The sequence below is a fragment of the Gadus chalcogrammus genome, chromosome 14, assembly GCF_026213295.1.
Source record: "Gadus chalcogrammus isolate NIFS_2021 chromosome 14, NIFS_Gcha_1.0, whole genome shotgun sequence".
Classification (NCBI taxonomy): domain Eukaryota; kingdom Metazoa; phylum Chordata; class Actinopteri; order Gadiformes; family Gadidae; genus Gadus; species Gadus chalcogrammus.
In genome coordinates, this window is record NC_079425.1 from 5728609 (window position 1) to 5746635 (window position 18027).

The 18027-nt window shown below is 46.7% G+C and overlaps 1 protein-coding gene across 4 annotated transcripts in view; it reads right to left on the minus strand.

Moving 5' to 3' along the window:
• Positions 1 to 1133: 1133 nt before the first annotated feature.
• The window catches only part of efl1 (elongation factor like GTPase 1), a 71812-nt gene continuing 54918 nt past the window's right edge, over positions 1134 to 18027 (minus strand). For 2 of the 4 annotated variants that reach the window (XM_056607525.1, XM_056607527.1), the window contains exons 13-18: positions 17707 to 17836; positions 17167 to 17293; positions 16598 to 16802; positions 15749 to 16290; positions 8369 to 8553; positions 1134 to 2444 (exon numbers count right to left, since the gene is read on the minus strand). In XM_056607525.1, coding sequence (XP_056463500.1) covers positions 2256 to 2444; positions 8369 to 8553; positions 15749 to 16290; positions 16598 to 16802; positions 17167 to 17293; positions 17707 to 17836 — 1378 coding nt within the window. In that variant the 3' untranslated portion in view covers positions 1134 to 2255. The remainder of the gene's footprint in view (positions 2445 to 8368; positions 8554 to 15748; positions 16291 to 16597; positions 16803 to 17166; positions 17294 to 17706; positions 17837 to 18027) is intronic. The other 2 variants (XM_056607524.1, XM_056607523.1) reach the window with 1 other exon arrangement.

Consider the following 18027-nt stretch of genomic DNA (forward strand, 5'->3'; position numbering starts at 1 on the left):
TTCAGTTAGGCTGACCATTGACCCCTCTACCCTCCAGGAAACCCTGGCCCAGACACCTGGCCAAGCGGCTGATAGCTGGGATTAGGCTGTCATCAATCAGCAGCGTGTACCCTCGGCCTTGTGTGTGTGTGTGTGTGTGTGTGTGTTGGGGGGGGGGGGGGTAGTGTGTGTCTGTGTGGGAGTGTGTCAGTGTACATGGCACCCTTTGTGGTGTTGTGTTACCTCTGTAAGACATTTGAGAGGCAGAATCAACGGACATAGATGGCATGTGCAGACAGAAGGGGACACACACACACACACACACACACACACACAGTTTCTGGCTGCCACTGCTGAACTCCCTATGAACGCACTCTGAGAGCAGCTGTGCTTTTTATTTGTTTTGTCGGTCCAAGATACTGCTCTGTGTTCCTTCAGATTCTCCCTCGCTGTAAGAGGGAGACACACCGAGAGACAATAGGGGGGAGAGAGAGAGGTAGACATCCAGGGAATAGAGCGGATTATAGGAAGGGAGCACAGCGTGTGGTGTGTGTGTGTGTGTCTGTTGATGGGTATCTCTAAGTGTGTGTGTGTGTGTGTGTGTGTGTGTGTTGATGGGTCGCTCTGTGTGTGTGTGTGTGTGTGTGTGTGTGTGTTTAGGTCAGTCCCATCACACTGATCAAAGCAGACTGAACCGGAGTGGTGTGTGTGTCTGTGTGTGTTGGGAGGGGGGGGGGGGGGATGTGAATACCCTGGGGAAGCCATGACTGACTGACAGGGTGAAAAACGAATGGGTGCAATGGAGAGGAGGGGGGAGGGGGCAGACAAAGGGAGATAGAGCAAAAATGAACGGACACAGGAAGGTCAGAGAGAGAGAGGGAGGAAGTGAGGCGACATCTTGACCATGTTCGATGAGGGGAGGGCGAGGAGGGGGGAAAGGATCCAGACCGAGACAAAAGGTGGAGAGAGGACCAGAACAAACAGAGGAAAGGAGGGCAAGCACACAAAAACAACCGATTTCATTAGACTGCTCCACAGGACGGGTGCTGTAAGGTCCCCAGCACAGCAAATCATTACACATTAATCCCATTAGAACCTATTAGCAAACAGGGGAAAGGATCCATAATAACCTACGCACACACTTAAGAGACACAGCCGACACACACAGAAACAGAGACACTGACGCACACACAACACACACACCGTTACACAGAGACAGAAACACTTGAAACACATACACACTTGCACAGAGACAGACCGAGACACAGGAAGACACACAGACACACACAGAGTCTCTTTTGGGTTCTGTTTATTCCTCCGAACGAAACACTAAGTGAGAGAGGGGCTGGGATTGGGTTCACAGAACTTACAGTGGGGCGGCGCAGCAGATCGCTATGCAAAGCAGTTCTCCTCCTCCTCTCCCTGCTGACTCCAACCCTACTCGGCTCCCCCAGCCTTGCCCAATTTGTGTGTTTTCGAATCAAAGTGTCTCTTAGGCTGTATAATCATAACACAAACGTGGAGGCAAGGTGGGGAGGACAGAGAGAGAGAGAGTATGTGTGTGTGTGTGTGTGTGTGTGTGTGTGTGTGTGTGTGTGTGTGTGTGTGTGTGTGTGTGTGTGCGTGTACGCAAAGGAAGGAAAACTGTAATTAATTTTCACCACTTGACGAAAACAAAACTGCAGGATTCGGTTTCCAAAGTTGGGGAAGTGTTTTTCAATTATTCATGAGTATAAGCGTGTATGTTACCAGCCCATGTGTTCTGATGTCTGTAGGCTGGGTGTCGGTGGGAAGGTGCAAAGGGGAAGGGCTTTAGGGGATCAACAGGCTGACAGTGGTGGAAGCTATCATGTGGCTGCCCAAAAAAATCCCTTGATGGATTCTGCAAAGATTAAAGCCCTTTTCTGGGTATTGGGAGCGCAAAAAACACTGTACAGTTTCCTGAACTACATTTGAAAACAGCTGGCTGGCGGAAGTGCTCTGAAAGCAAACAATTTCTAATGTGCATACATGGATCCCAAACGCAGAAAATATTTTTGGTTGTTTTTTTTTATTCTTGGAGAATAAGCAATGCCTTCAGTCGGATGTGAAACAGATATCAAGTGTCAACGTCCTGGAAATGTCGAGTGCATGTTGTACTATTTGCAGTAGCTGTTCATGTCAGAGCTCAGCCGTCAGCATACGGTGAGGGTCCATCACAGGTTTGAGGGTGAGTGGAGGTACAGTGATGGTTCCCCGGGTCAGCAGTGGGTGGACTAGTCTGTTTTCCTGGCTCCCTATTTGTTCTTGCCGAGGGTGCGCTGTTTCTCCGCGTGCTCTACTGTCTTCTCCTCCACGTAGAGACCCTTGCGTCTGCGCACGGCGTTCATGTACTTGAGAGCCTGGTTTGCGGAGTCCGCCTTCTCCCCAAAGTGCAGGTACTCTTCTTCTGTGGTGGGGACCCAGTAGGGATCGCTGGCGATCACCTGGGAAGGAAAGCGTTGGAATTAGATAATTAGTAAATGGAATACATTTAAAGTTTTTTGGAACCACTCAAAAAAGATCTCACCACTCGAAGCGCTTCAATTTTTTGCCTCACCTTCACCCATTCACACACACATTCAAACACTGAAGGGGGTGTCAACCATGCAAGCAGACAGCCAGCTCACCAGGGGGGGTTATGTATCTTGCTTAGGGACACCTTGACAGCTAGGAGGAAGAACCGGGGATCGAACTAGCAACCTTCAGGTTACAAGAAAACCTACTCTACCACCTCAGCCACTGCCACACAGAATAAAGTTTTCTCCAAACACTCAATGTGGGTCTAGGCTAGGTGTCAATGTCAAACCCACAATGGCCCCCATGAACCAGTTCAAGTGAGGCAAGAAAACTGTGGACAGCTGTTATGAGTCAATGTTGCTGACAGTGTTTGAGAAGCTTTTCAATGTACAGACAACAAACAAAGAATACGTCTCAGAATACTTGTCAGAATACTTCACAAAAAAAACTCCAACTACTTTACAAATGTAATTTCATCATATTAAAAAAATACATCATCAAGCCACCTCAGTTTCACCGAAACAGGAGCAGATCGTAGGATCAAGTCCATGCACCAAGGCCTTGTGATAAACGGGACCATTGCACCCAAGCGTTGCATCGAGGTAACAAAGGGCCGAGGTCGGTCTTGGTTTGAAATTAGTATTACCGTCGCCCTTTGTCGCTCATAAGGACTCAAGGGAGGCACCGTTTATGTAAAGCCTGTACAGCATCTCGCTATGAAACAGAACATACATCAGCAGCTGTTGGGAGGGGTGCTGGTGATGCAGTGCCTGCTGCACCATCTACACACGAACCAAGATCTCAATGGCGCGAACTGAGGCACACACAACAATGGCTGTACCAGCGCTAGCGGTAGGACTCTGCACCTGGAGCGGAGGGGCCTGTAAAGACCGAGCCCGCAGTGGCACTGGGACAGATGGCAGAGAGGGAGCCCCAACAATGGGCCGACCACAGGGGCTCACGCACACACAGAGAGAGAGAGAGACACACACACACACACACACACACACACACACACACACACACACACACACACACACACACACACACACACACACACACACACACACACACACACACACACACACACACACACACACACACACACACAGGCATAAGCCAAAGCACAATGGGTGCCAGTGGGGGATAAGAGAGCGAGGAGGAGGGTCCGACAGTAAAGTGCCTGAAGGACCGAATGAATGGCTGAATGAATGACTGGCTGAATGATGCTGGAGGGGCCCGCCCAGCGCCTAAGTGCGGCACAACGCTTGACTTGGCAGGCACAGAAGGAGTGACACGCAGCGGGCACGGACGCCTTTTGACGAGCATGTGCGCGGGTGTGTGTGTGTGTGCGGGGGGGGGGGGGGGTGGCTCACCCTGTACATGCACGGACAGACGGCCCAGGACTGTTCCCTAATCAACCCCTCCATCAGACGTGTGGGGGGGGAGTGAGCCTGGCTTGGGTTTATATTGTATTTCTAAAGCCTGTGCTTGCTCCATTGTTATTGTATTTCTGGGCTAGCGTTTTTGCCCCGATTTGGCTGCAATTTTATCAAATGAACCGTAAAGGTTCTTTCTCCTAGGTACGTCTCGTCTATTACGTTAGACTTTGTTTTCTGCTTTTGTTAACCTGGGTGGGTTGATTGGATGTCCCTGCTTAGTGAAAACAAGTCTTCTAATAGGGACTGTGGCTACCAAATCTGCGAATCTGATTAAAAGAAATACATTTGATGTAACAACCTCCTATTGCTTCAGATGGGTGAGTTAGGCAACATGATACAGTAACCAGGGCATGTTATTGTTCAATATGAGGGACACTGGATTAATAAACGTTACCCAACCCAGAATAACATTCCCTCTCAACCACTTAACCATCAAGAGCCTAAAAGAGTAGACGCCGAATAAAGAAGAAAAAAACCGCAAAGCGAGCCCAATTGCGTTCCTTTTTATTCTCGCTTTGTTAAATAGAGGAAATAGAAAGAATGGCGTCCATACTTGAGCAGACCCCAGTAAAACATGTCCATTCACAGGACAAGAAGAAGAGAAACCAGCAGGCAGATGCTTGCGCCTAGAGCCGCACAATACCAGACCTACATTCACATGTTCATGCTTAGCTCTCGGTAGCGCCATTCTGATGGAAATCTAATGTAAACGTCCCGGACCTGGTCCCGTCCGGTCACACAACAACGCCACATTCACATCTTGGCCCTGCTGCTCTCGGCTGCCATTCACATGCTAATACCACATCCCCCACCACTTCAACTGCTGCCCACGACAACTGCTGACATTGGACCCAGCAGGTTTGCAAAGTAATGAAGTGGGTGTGTGATTTTCTGTGTGCGTGTGTGTGTGTATGTATGTGCATGTTTGAGTGTACACGTGTGTGAGTGTGCTTGTTAGAGTATGTGTGAGTATAAGTGTGTGCCTGTGCCTGTGTGTGTGTGTGTGTGTGTTTGTGTGTGTTTGTGTGTGTGTGGGTGTGAGGGGGTGGGGCGGTGAGTGTGTGGGTGTGCGTGGTGGAGGTAGAGGGGGTAGAAACTCATTGTCTTTGGTGTTCTGAGTAGGCGTCTGAGGGACAACCAGTTGAAATTAAATAAGACAGCCAACTCTTAATCAGGCAAACAAAGCATTTTCGTGACGGTTTACTGGTAAGGGGGTGAAGTGTTTGAGTGTGTGTGTGTGTGTGTGTGTGTGTGTGTGTGTGTGTGTGTGTGTGAGAGAGTCTGTGAGTGTGTGTGCTAGAGGTGTCGAGTGACGTTTGGTGATCCAGAATTCAGATCTGGTTTCACGTTCCATCATGGAGTCCAGTTCAGTTAGTTCAGCGGGATGCAGACAATGTGAAACAGCAATTAGGAGTTTATCTTCCCTTCTGCAATATCATGAATTCCCAAGTAAAACACGATATTGAACCCGAGAGAAATACAACGTTATTGGGCCGTGAAAATGTGAAAAAAATAATTGCTTTGAGTAGTCCTTTGCCCGCATGGTATGGGTATGGGTGGGAAGGTGATATCATTGGTTGAAATATTCTAAATGTTTACCTGCAATGGTGAATGACTCGGGGGGTCTATGATTGCATAGAGGTTTGTATGCAGGATTTTCTATATTATATAGATGGATGTCTAAATCAAGTCAATCTAACCTAAATGATTCTAGTGGGAAGCTGGTATAAGGAATAAGTCTGCGCAAAGGTACAAATGTATAGGTGTGTTGTTGTGTGTGTGTGTGTGTGTGTGTGTGTGTTCAATCAAACAGAAGCAGTATGCTGTGTCTTCCTTAGCAATTCCTGTCTCCGTATTACAGGCATAGAGAAGCTCCCAACTGCTTTGCATAGCGTTTGCTAGTCAGGATGTTTGGTGCACACAAAGGAAGAACAGGCCTGTGGCGCCACAGTCCACACCACATGGAGGATCGTTAGGTAGAGAGGTAGTAGGGGTGGCTGGGAGGTTAACAGGCTTTTCAGAATCACACACATCAGATCCAGCCAGGGCAAATAATGCCCCGTTCACTACGACGTGACAAAAGAAGCAATAGGACAGAGGTGTTCAATGAACGACGGTCCACAAAGTGAACCCCACAGGAGAGTTCTCAGGTTAGACTGCAAAATAGATTATATTTTCTCCATCAAGTATGCGTATACGTATGCGTGTGTTAGACACAATGTGTGTGCGTGTGCGCATGTGCGTGTGCGTGGTCAGATCTTGCCATTAACTGATCCCTATTAAAACTCTGTCATTAAACGTACTGGTTGACTGAGCCAGAGACTCGCGCTACAAATACTATGATACAACCAAACATGCTCACCATGTGATTATGTACTCAGGTGCAGGACATTAATGTGTAAGCACACTCTGACCTACCTCTCTTAAATTATTAGTAAATATTATTACTTGATTACATGCGACTGAACAGCCATATCAGTTGAGAACAACAGAATCCCCTATGGTGACTTCACTTGATGCCTGAGGTCTGGTTTTGCTGCCAGTGTGGTTTTGGTTCCAGTGTTACGTGCCAGGGTAAGACAGCACGAGAACACATTCTGACATCACCTACGCAGAGCTCGGCAAAGTAGTCCAAAATATCGTCAAAATGACAGTCCGGCATGCACGTCACACAAGACGTATACTTGGGTATAAAGACGATGAAAAAGAAAAAACGGAAATGAAAATTGCGATTTTCAGTGTACAGTATTTCATCTCTTGCTACGGTAAATTGCACACTGCGTTCTGTTCTGTGTCTCACTGAACTAATAACAAAGTGTTCCTGGCTGATTGCAACAGCCACCTCACAATGGAAAAATAGCTTTTGTCATGCATGGAGATATGCCATTAGACTTGTAGTACTTTCAAAACACATTTTAATGTAAATCTGCTGTATGGTGCCGTAAGTCCTTTGAGGGTGAAACTAAATAAAAACCTGCAACCACTTTTCTACGTTTTTTTTAAGTATTTTTAGGCTTTTATTGGCTTTTTATTGAGTATTCGAAATGGTGCTGTGTGTCTCTTAGGATTGGATGGCTCGTTTTTCTAATTGTCGAATCTCAAGGGGTAATCGGTAGTCTTTTAGGATTGGTTGATATGTTTTCCTAACTGTCGAATCTCAACGGATAATCGTTCGGTCTTCCAAATGTATTTTCGAGTGTTAGTAGATAAAAAAAAGTCAATTAATCTTTCCCTGCCTGATTCTGAGCCAATGGAGAACAATGCTGCAGTATCGTGCCTTCATCAACTGATCGTTTATCGTATTCATTTAAAATGTGATTTTAATAACATAAATAGCAAAACTACTACATCACATAGGATTACTGCATGGACCCCAGTGGCTTTCGGACCCACTCATCGAACTTTAAGGTTTCGAAGACGCACAGCTTCCATAGCATGAGAGTAGACCTACTTCCAAATATGACTAAGCAATTAGGCGGTTCAAACGTTGTGCAATGTTTTGAGGAAATTGCACAGCGGGACTAGAGCTAATCAACAAAGAGAGAATCACACAAGCGCTTTTTGTGACGGGAAAAGGAGAAAACATCAAAACCTTCTTCTATTCATTTTCATGAAATTACCGGCCCATTATTGGAGCCGTTTGGTATCTTTTGGCCTCGTTTAAACATTGAAATAGCTGCTTAATATGTTGGTTATTAAACGTGTAACCCCTCTAAATCGCCCCCCTCCCTCCAGCTCCCCCAACATCATGGTTATCCCCGGTGAATACGAACTTAAAACCACCAAAACACACCAAAACGCATGCCTAATTATTGACTCTTGTGTAGAGACAAGTATTGACACAGAAGTCTAAATAGACTTAAAGTGTGTTTTAGCCTTTTGATGCGCATGGTACGCCAGTCGGCTGCGTGTGGAGCAGCCCTCATCGATTAGAGCGGGAGCGTTTCCTTACGACTCGACACAAGGCCATGAGAATCAAAGCTGCACTTTTGTGCTTAGTCTAGCAGGGCGGGGGGGGGTTCTATTTAATCTTTTAACATTGTACACTTTTACATCACATTTCTCTTTCAAACGATTTCCTTTCACTGTCCTTTTATTGTTTTTTGGAACGTTAATCTGATCCCTATTAAAACACCCCTGATTGTAGAACTGGGTCATTAATCTGACTGGTTGACTGAGCCACGGACTCGCCTTCCAAATACATTTAGCAAACATGCTCACCATGCGAATATGTGTGCAGGTGCAGCACATTAATGTTAACTGACACACCTCTCCTTAATTATAAGTCATTATTATTATTTGATTACAAACAACTGAACAGGCATATCAGTTGTGTGTGAGGCACTATGAATGGCCTTGAGGTTCAACAACAACAATGACGACTACAGATAAAAGAGCGAGCTCAATACCTCCCAGTGGCTGAAGACCAGCTGGGGACTGGCGAGCCCACTGGTGCGTTTCCGGATCTCGTCAGCGAAGCCGAAGCTCTCGGCCACGGGCAGCACCGCGCTGATCAGGAACATGTCCGTCCCCTCCTTCATCTCCTCGTGGAGCACCCGGCCCTCACGCTTCCCCAGCACCCCGTACACACGCCCTGTGAGAGGGAGAGGGGGGAGGGAGGGGGGGAGAGAGAGAGAGAGAGGGAGGGGGGGAGAGAGAGAGAGAGAGAGAGAGAGAGAGAGAGAGAGAGAGGGAGAGAGAGAGAGAGAGAGAGGAGGGAGGGAGGGAGGGAGAGAGAGAGGAGAGGGAGAGAGAGAGAGAGAGAGAGAGAGAGAGAGAGAGAGAGAGAGAGAGAGAGAGAGAGAGAGAGAGAGAGAGGGAGAGAGGGAGGGAGAGAGAGAGGAGGGAGAGAGAGAGAGAGGGAGAGAGAGAGAGAGAGAGAGAGATAGCAGAGGGAGAGAGAAAGAGAGAGAGAGAGCGGAGGGAGAGAGAGAGAGCAAGAGTGAGAGAGAGAGCGGAGGGGGAGAGAGGGAGAGGGAGAGAGCGAAGGGAGAGAGAGAGAGCAGAGGGAGAGAGAAAGAGAGAGAGCGGAGAGAGAGAGAGAAGGAGAGAGAGAGAGAGAGCGGAGGGAGAGAGAGAGAGAGAGAGAGAGAGACAGACAGACGGAGAGAGATAGAGTGATGGAGGGATAAAGACAAATGTTGGGGAGAGAGATTTAGACAAAGAGACAGAATTGAATATGATACCCGCATACTTATCACTGTATATACATTTGTAGATGGAACTGTATCGCAAGTTTGCTTATTGATTTAATTATACATTATTTTCACATATATTTCAGTCTCATTTGACTTAATTGCCAATGTACAGTTCCCATGGCGATAAAGTCCTTTGCATTGAAAGGGGAGCTACATGCAGCGTTGTCAACATCATACACACCACATTAATCGCATATCAAGTTCATTGTACACATATGCAATAAAATTCATAAAATATGTACGTAATGCACACACGTATTCCCCACGCACACAGAGCTCAGGGATAACTGCTCTCAGAAGGATTCATCGCCTGAATTACAGCATCAACAGTGTGATAATGTGTCGTGCCTCATCTCCTTTCCCAACACGATTCCCTCACTTTGCAACCAAAACTGAACCCTTTGCAGCGGATTAACAGCCTTCTTGACAATGGCTAAGTCATGAATCAGATCATCAATCAACATTGTATTACTCATCTGCCAGAATTGGTTATGAATAAGGTGTTAATGATTGCAACTTTAATGTGCGGAGCAATTAAGCGATGCTCCATGCATGGCTATGAAAAATATAGCACTTGTGCAGTGCACGCACAGGCACATACAAACAAAAGGCAAAGCTCTAACCCCCCCCCCCCCCCACAACACTACAGACAAGCCTCACATGTACTTTGGTGTGGTAAATTAGCTAAGAGAGAAGTGTAAATTAACTGAGCTCTGCAAACCTTTTATCTGTCACCACCCATTCCCTCACAAGCTGATGATTGACTTTTGAGTGTGACCACTTAAAAACACACACACACACACACACACACACACACACACACACACACACACACACACACACACACACACACACACACACACACACACACACACACACACACACACACACACACACACACACTCCCAGACATACCCGCGGAGTCTATTGATCAGCTCCATCTATAGAGCGTTATGCTAACAGTGTTAGCCCCTGGATGGATCCACATCCACTCATACATATGCAATGAGTTTGTTGGGGGCAGGATCAATAGCAATCATAGTGCAGTTCTAGCATTCGTTGAATAGCTATAGAGACGTGCTGACCTAGTTATACCCTGACCTAGAAGCAAATGGATGCACTATGAATCCAAGATCTTCCTGACCGACCAATATGAATTGTAGAATCCCTGTATTAAGAATCAGAATAGATTAATGTTTAGCAATGGCAATACATCTCAATTACAGTGTCAGATGACAGCGTAGTACATAAAGTATACACCTCCAGAAGCACATCTTATTGGACAGTGAGGGAATTTAGAAGCTTTGGCAGAAGCAAAAGATCGAGAAACAAACAAGCTTATTTGGATGAAGCCCAAGTTCTTTCACATAGCGCGAGCGTGGGGTGTGCGTGTGCGTGTGGCTGCGTGTGCGTGTATGTGTGTGTCCGTTTACGTGTGTGTGCGTACGTGTGTGCGATGGTGTGCGTATTTGATGAAGGGGTAGGGGGTTAATGTGTTGGTTCAACCGACAAAGTGCTACTTGGTCTAATGAACTGCTTTGGCAGCCTAACAAGCCGAGAGTTATTGTTTACCAACGAGCTAAAGAATATTTCAAGCCTCATTTTCATCTTAATGGCTTTCAGAGGGCAACGATTTCAAGGGCCGTTGTTGAGAATTAGTCCAGGCCCAGCTAGGGAGCAGGGAAGGTGGTGGCTTGACATTTTAAGGAGCAGCGGCTTTTTCTCGTCCTTAAATCGGTAAAAGGGTAAAGCGAGGCAACCAAATGTACCTCACTTTCTTGTTTGAGATTCTCAGAGTATTGGCACTAATCAGTATCTGCAGGTTGTGAGACTTTTTAAGACCTTTTTAATACCAGCAAATTTGAGACCTAAAACACGCGATGGTGGGGGTTGGCAACAGACGCGAGCCAACTTCGGAAACGGACGTCTTCCAGCCAACTGTCCTTGAATTTGCACCTCCCCATTGTCGCAGACTAGCTAGCAAGAACGCAGATAATCGTTTATAGGCTAGCAAGAAAGAAGCCACTCCACATGTCCTTCCTGAAAAGTCCCACGAGAAAAAAAAAAAAAAAAATAGTACTGCCCCGACCAATTTAAGACCAGCATATGACATTTGGAACGAATTTAAGACTTTTTAAGGCCTTAAATTTAGAAACATGAATTTAAGACTTTTTAAGAGTTTTTAAGGATGCGCGGACACCCTGGGCACGATAGTGTGTGCATTTGGAAGGCCATTGTGACATGCAGCAGAACAAAGTGAGTGTGGTGTTCAATACATCCTTTATGGTATGCATAAATGTTGCGGCCAATGTTTTGCTTGGGGGTCCTACGAAAGTGATGCAGGTTCTTGATGTTCGGAAAGACGTTTGCTGGCATTAGTTTGTCACAAATAAAGATATATAAGTAATTGAAGGGGTGGGCGAATGCATCCTGGGTGATAATCGCTCGTTAGCTTTAGCAACTGTGGTAATGAAGCCAGAGAATGGCTAGCATGTCATGGGTAGATTGTGAATATATGTTGTTATTATACATTGCGACTCATACATGAATATACAAACAAATACCCTCAACATTTCCTTATTTAGTTAGTACCCATGATTTGGAACCACCAAGGTTTTCTTATTCTTTCTCTTCTCTTAGGTAAGACATTTTTCCAAGAAAGAAAAGAAAGTTGTCACAGGACCATAAAAATAAGTATGCATGTAAAATAATCAAATTTTGATGATACCATGTTTCGGAATAATTCTAATGATTAAATTTATAAGAAGTGTGGGCTTAAGAAATACTATTTGTCCATTGATCCCAATTAAGCCTATAAAAACACTTGGACAAGACCACACGCGCTCAGCTTCTGAACGGCTTATGCAGGGAACGTGTTTCAGAGATCACACAGATCTATCAGACGATACAGCTGGATGGCTGTTGAGCTGTGTCAGATTGCCAAGAGCACTAATTTTTTACTTTTGCAATACTCCAGAGCCCCGACCTAGGGGGCATGCCGGACCAATCCCCTGCCTCCACACCTGCAAGTACTTAGCGCACTCAAGAGTTTAGCCGCAGGAGCCTCTCCGAGAGGGGTCAGGCCCTCCGGTACATTTTGAGACATCATATCATGCGTGCCCCGGTACATGACGTTTCCGTACAGCACTAACCAATGGTCAAATCTTAAGAGGTGCTTTTTTTTTTACATAGCTCTAATCCCGAATATCATTGGCAGGGTAGACGGCACCCCACATACGCATCGAAGCACCCTCTCCATGTCCATTCCTATGCCTCACACCGTAAGCAGTACCACTTCATTACTTTAATAGTAGTATCCAAGGCAAACTGCCCCTTACTGAATGTCGTGGGATGTTGACCAAGGGGAGCACGACCTTTGTGCTGCATAACAGCGCAGCAAGATGTGTCTGGCTAAGGAGCTGCTGGAGATGGGTGTCTGATGGCCAAGTGGTTATAAATAATGGAAACCACCATCCAGTTTATATTTGATAAAAACTCAACTTTATAAAACATTTACATAGCTGACCGAGGTTATGCCCCCCCCACTCCATGACTCAAGACCCCGGCTCGCAATCACCCGCACCCGACAGGATGGGTCTTCACAACCACCGTCACGCTCCCACTCGCTCCGTTGTAGCCCACACAACTGGAGTGGTGAAGGCAAGACAGAAGGGCCTTGGTTGTTGGTGGAAAGCTTCTATGCTCCCTGGAGAAAGCCGGTCTAAACCCAGCCTCCTGGCCTGCTGTATGCTACTCGATGTGGCCGTGAGACGTGGCCAGCCGGTTCCAGGTCAGATACCCCCCTGTGGAGGAAATGCCAGACAAGCTCTGGAGGCTCCCTATGGAGATGCTCTCATCGTCATTGACCGCTCATGAGGCAGGCTAGCATATGTGGTTGTATACCTGTGGCTCAGTGAAGCCCTTTGAGGCTGTAAACGGTGGCTTCAGCCTTTCAATTAACTTTGACTTTAAATTGGGCTAATTACAAATACGGAATTCCAGTTAATTGCCCTGCCACACTTAATTTCGATTTTTCTTTTGAGTGTTTCGGTAATCCTTTCAAGGTTTTCCATTGAATTGTTTAACACAGAAGTCATTCAAATGAAAGCTGTGGAAAAAGCTTGTAACGTTGAGAGCATTGGTCCTTGATCTTGCAGGCCTGAGACAACGTGGGTCTGAGAGAAAATGTGTCCTTCAGGCCCGGCACCTTGTCATGAGGAGGCACTTGTTTGGCCTTGTTTTGAAAATAATATGAAAGAATATTGTCTGCGTCGGGGTGTAAGAGCTGATATACCTGGAGCGGCATCAAAGTCAAGTGGAGCGTCTGAGTCGACCGCTGTCAATGCCGACGCTCCTTGAATTCTTAGGTCTGCTTGGGAGACCTGTTTCACTTGGCTTGGGCAATGTGTTTGCTCCCATTTGAATGTAGTTTTTCTCTTAATTCCATTACTGTGTGTTAGGGCCCGACCGATATTGATTTTTGAGTGCCGATGCCGATTCTTTTCAGAGAAAAATTACGATTACGATTTAATCGTCCAATTAAAAAAAAAAAAAAAAAAGCATATAAAACGTAGTTTTTGATACCTTAAATATACTTTAAACACTTTTGACGAATATGTGAATTGAATGCAGAACCTTTGAGTGTTTTAGAATACATTTACAGTCAATAATGAGTGTAATGTAAAATGTAAAATAAATAACTAACTCCCAATGTGCTGCGCTCGTGAGCAGTGACTAACACGTGCGTGCTGAGCAGTATGGTCTCACCGTTAGAGTCTACAGTATAACAAATTAAGATGGCCTGGGACCTAAAGAAAAACAGGCACAACATGCTCAAACAACGCGTCTTGTGTACATTGGTGAGGTGAGCGCGCAGCTGCCTGAGCGAGCGTGATTTCATGTTGTACGGTAAAATTCAATCTCTTTTTTACTCCAGCTAAAGTTGTTAGTTAGCAAGGCGAGTAGGAGCGCAATCTGCAGGATACTAAGCGCAATAACATTTATAAAATAAATAAATAAATAATTAAAAAAAAAATCGGTTGTAATCGGCGTCTTTTTGGCCGATGCCGATTATTTTCAAAAAGGCTATAATCGGCCGATTAAATCGGCAGGCCGATGAATCGGTCGGGCCCTACTGTGTGTCCCCTCTGGTGATGATGAATATTCAGCAATGTTTTGCCATTGCTAGGATTAAGATTTTCCTGTAACGTGATGCTCTGGAAAACCACGTTTACTCTTGTTGAAGTGTATTCATCAGTTCGTCAATTTCACTGCCGCTGAAATTCTCCTTCCTATCCTTTTTTGGTGGCATCTCTACAATACTTGGGCATGCGCCAGAGTACTGCACACGGCACAACACCTGCCCTTTTATAGTGTTAAGGGGCGTTACCTAAGCTAATAGGAACAATCAGCAACTGTAATTCATGATCGACTAGGAATCATAATTCAGCACAAATGAAGGCAGATTTGGATAATTAGGAAAGATGGTGGTTGCTGCATGAGCCTATTTTTTAATACATGTTTTAGTTGATCCTCTACCTAATAACCAGGTTGCAAAGTGATCAATAAACAGGATCAACTCAAAATGACTACTCTTCAGCCATCAGATCCAGGAAGTTCGCATTCAGCAGTGCGCACGTAGGATTTCCAAGCCATGAACAGTGGCAGGGGGATTTATGTTCCGACACTGCACCAGGATTTTAACTGCGACTGTGAGTGGCTCCATGCTATTTCTAACCAAATCCCCATCTTAGGAGACCACATGGTAAATCTCTTAGATCATAAGTTCCTCTGAACCCCCCCCCCCCCGCCGAGAAACACCTTGGTCAAATGTTCTAGTGCTGGCCTCGTCACTTAAACAACCACTCTTGCACTTTAGCTTATCCCCGTTATGCAGGGTGGCGTTTCTCCTGTGGCAAAGATATTGCTTGATTTCCATAGTGCACAATAGCTGGCTGGGACAAGCACAGAGTGGGTTACCACGCCAGAGCATTTACATCAAGAAAGCAGTGGGGAAAGGAACAGACAATCGAAAGACAAATATGCAACTCTAGAGCTAAATTAGCTTTTGTGTGGTAGAATAAATGTGTGCCTCTGGTGCAATATTGTTAGTTCTAAATATACAAAGAAGATATCTTAAATACATAATTAAATACGTTATTTCTGCAGCAATTTAATTGTTTTTATGTGGCAACTCCACTTTGGATGGTATGTTTCAATTGATCTCAGCCTCTGTCCAAAACACAACATTTATCCAAAGCCACTTGTAAAGGCTTAGTTATTGTTCCATGTTGACGAAGCGCAAGGGGATTTACGGACCCTCCTTGCGTCCACCGCAGGGGCCTGACGTGCGCCTCCCAAAAAGTGTAACCTTTCGTCGAGGAGAGGCAGCAGCAAGGGCTGTGATTGGTCCGCTGACGTAAACCCCGACGCAGAACCAAAACAGGTTCACGACTGCGTCGAAGCGACTGCGTGGTCGTTGCGTTGCGTCAACCGTACCGATGCCTTAAGTCTCCTTGGATGAAAAGCATTGAGGAGAAGACTGAATGTGACCCTTCCTCAGTGCCGTGTGCGGTGCTCGTGCTCACTCACCCAGCACCTCGGCGGTGGCCATGATCTCGCAGGTGTACATGGCGGCCATGAGCCTCTGGGGCCGGGCCTGGAAGGCGTGGCGACACGCCTCCTTCATGACGGCGATGAGCTGGCCCGACACCGGCCCGTAGCAGCCGGCCGACCCGGCCCCCGCCCAGTGCCGGGTGACCTGACCGGGGCCCGCCTCCTCCTCCGGGGTGGCCGCCGCCGCCGCCTCCAGGCCGGCACCGCCGTCCTCCGGAACCACCTCCCCCGCCTCCGCCCCTTCAGAGTCGGGAGCGGCTGCCCGGGACGGGGGCTCCGGCCGGGCCCGGGTCTGCTGGAGGTCCCACCTCTCCACGGAGAAGCACACGCCCATCAGGGGCTCCTCGCACATGGGCCCCGAGAGGGTGGCCAGCTGGAAGCCGCTGACGATGCTGTTGTCCAGGTCCCGGAGGGCCGCGGCGCAAGGCTCCGCCCCTTTCTCGGCGGGGTCCAGGCACTGCCACACGGACGGCCTCTGGTAGCCCTCCACGCTATTGAGCAGGATGTTGGGGCCGTACCTGAAACACCATCAGACCGTTATGCATTATTAACTACGAGCCAGAAAGGTCATCGTCACTGTCAGAGGTGAGATTGATTAAAGGGAGCTATGAATTATCTGATATATCGTGCTATTAAAGGGGAGCTGGCGTGCCTTGCTATTTTTTCTAATATAAGACCGTAAAAATCACGATCTACATCATAAACTCTTGAAAAATGTGCCATTAATCTAGACCACTGATGGTCCATTCCAATACGGCCAATGAGGTGAATGGTCCAACGTTTCAGTGCTTTCTCAGTAGGGGACGGTAATAAGCTATTAAGGACCTGCGTGGCCCGAAGGCCCAGATGTGCTCCACCGCGTTCTTCCACTTGTGGCCCTGCAGCAGGGCTGCCAGGCGGGCCTTGAGGTGGGCGATGTCCTCCAGGGTGCGGGGGCTGACCGTAAGACTCCTGCCCTCTCTCAGGGACATGTTGACCTGCTCCAGGGTCCGCACCAGCTCCGAGCTGGCCTCCAGCAAGCAGGTCACCTCTGACACGGTAAAACAAACAGTTTAGTCATTTAGCACTCATTGGGATGGACAGAAAAAAAAAACGTCCTCGTCTCTCCACGCCTGTCGGCTATTGCAGTTAGACGCCCAAAATGAAAATCAAATGTTTACCCATTTATTGGGAGCATTACAAATTATAACAATATATAACAATAACACAAAACGAAAAGATAATAAGAATTATGTCCACTTTTGTTCAGGTATGTCTAAACAAAAATTGCTGGTGATGACTCCCAGCAAAAAGGTACTGGGTTCGATCCCCATTTACCCAAGGCGTCCTGTAGCAAGACGCCTCTTTGATTCCCTATTGTCTCCTTAGCGGCTCGAACGGACGGAGCCCCTTACCCGTGGGCAGGGGGAGGGCGCAGACCCCCACGGTGGCCAGTCTGTTGGGGGTGGTGATGGTCACTAGACCCCCCGGGTCCACGTGGAGCGTGTCGGAGAAACGGCTCTGTGGCGCCTCTTCCTTCACCTTGAGGAGAAGAAAACAAAAAACACAGGTTCAGACAGAGACTTGCACAAACGGTCGCACAAGTGCAAGTAAGACCCCTCAAACTATATTGTTTATTTTGAAGATGGACTTGTTTTGGATCTATCTGGAGACTATAAACACAGTTCTCGCACATTGGCATTTTCTTTTTTTTTATGCCCCTGTTGATTGCGTGCAAGTGTGAAACGTGTGTGGTAAAACATCCACACACACCTGACTCCTTTGATGTTGTTTTCATTTCATTTTGGTTACACAAATATTGAATCCTTTTTATATTCATTTCTTAGTACTCGAGACATTAGGAGTCATCAAATCAGATTGGGTTAGGATTGCTATCTCACTCCAATCGACAGACACAGACACACGCACAGACAGATACAGACACACAGTCTCACCTGGTGGATGATAGCCGTCTTTTGCTGTCTGCCCAGCTCTTCATTGACCATGTCTAACTTGGGGGGCCGCACCACAGTCTCCCTGAACGGGATTATGGGCTTGGAAGCTGTGATTTCAATTTTGGCAAACCTGTAAAAAATAAGCAGACAAGTTGAAATATGGTTGAATACCAATAGATGAGAACTCGTTCAAGCTGCTACATCAATACTGTTTGTTTTCAGTTTGTTTTCAGAGTCGATGCAGCTCTGCTTACCTCTTGATCCAGTGCCAAATTCCTTCTAACTAAATTAGAATAGGAATCAATGATCTCAATCCTTTTT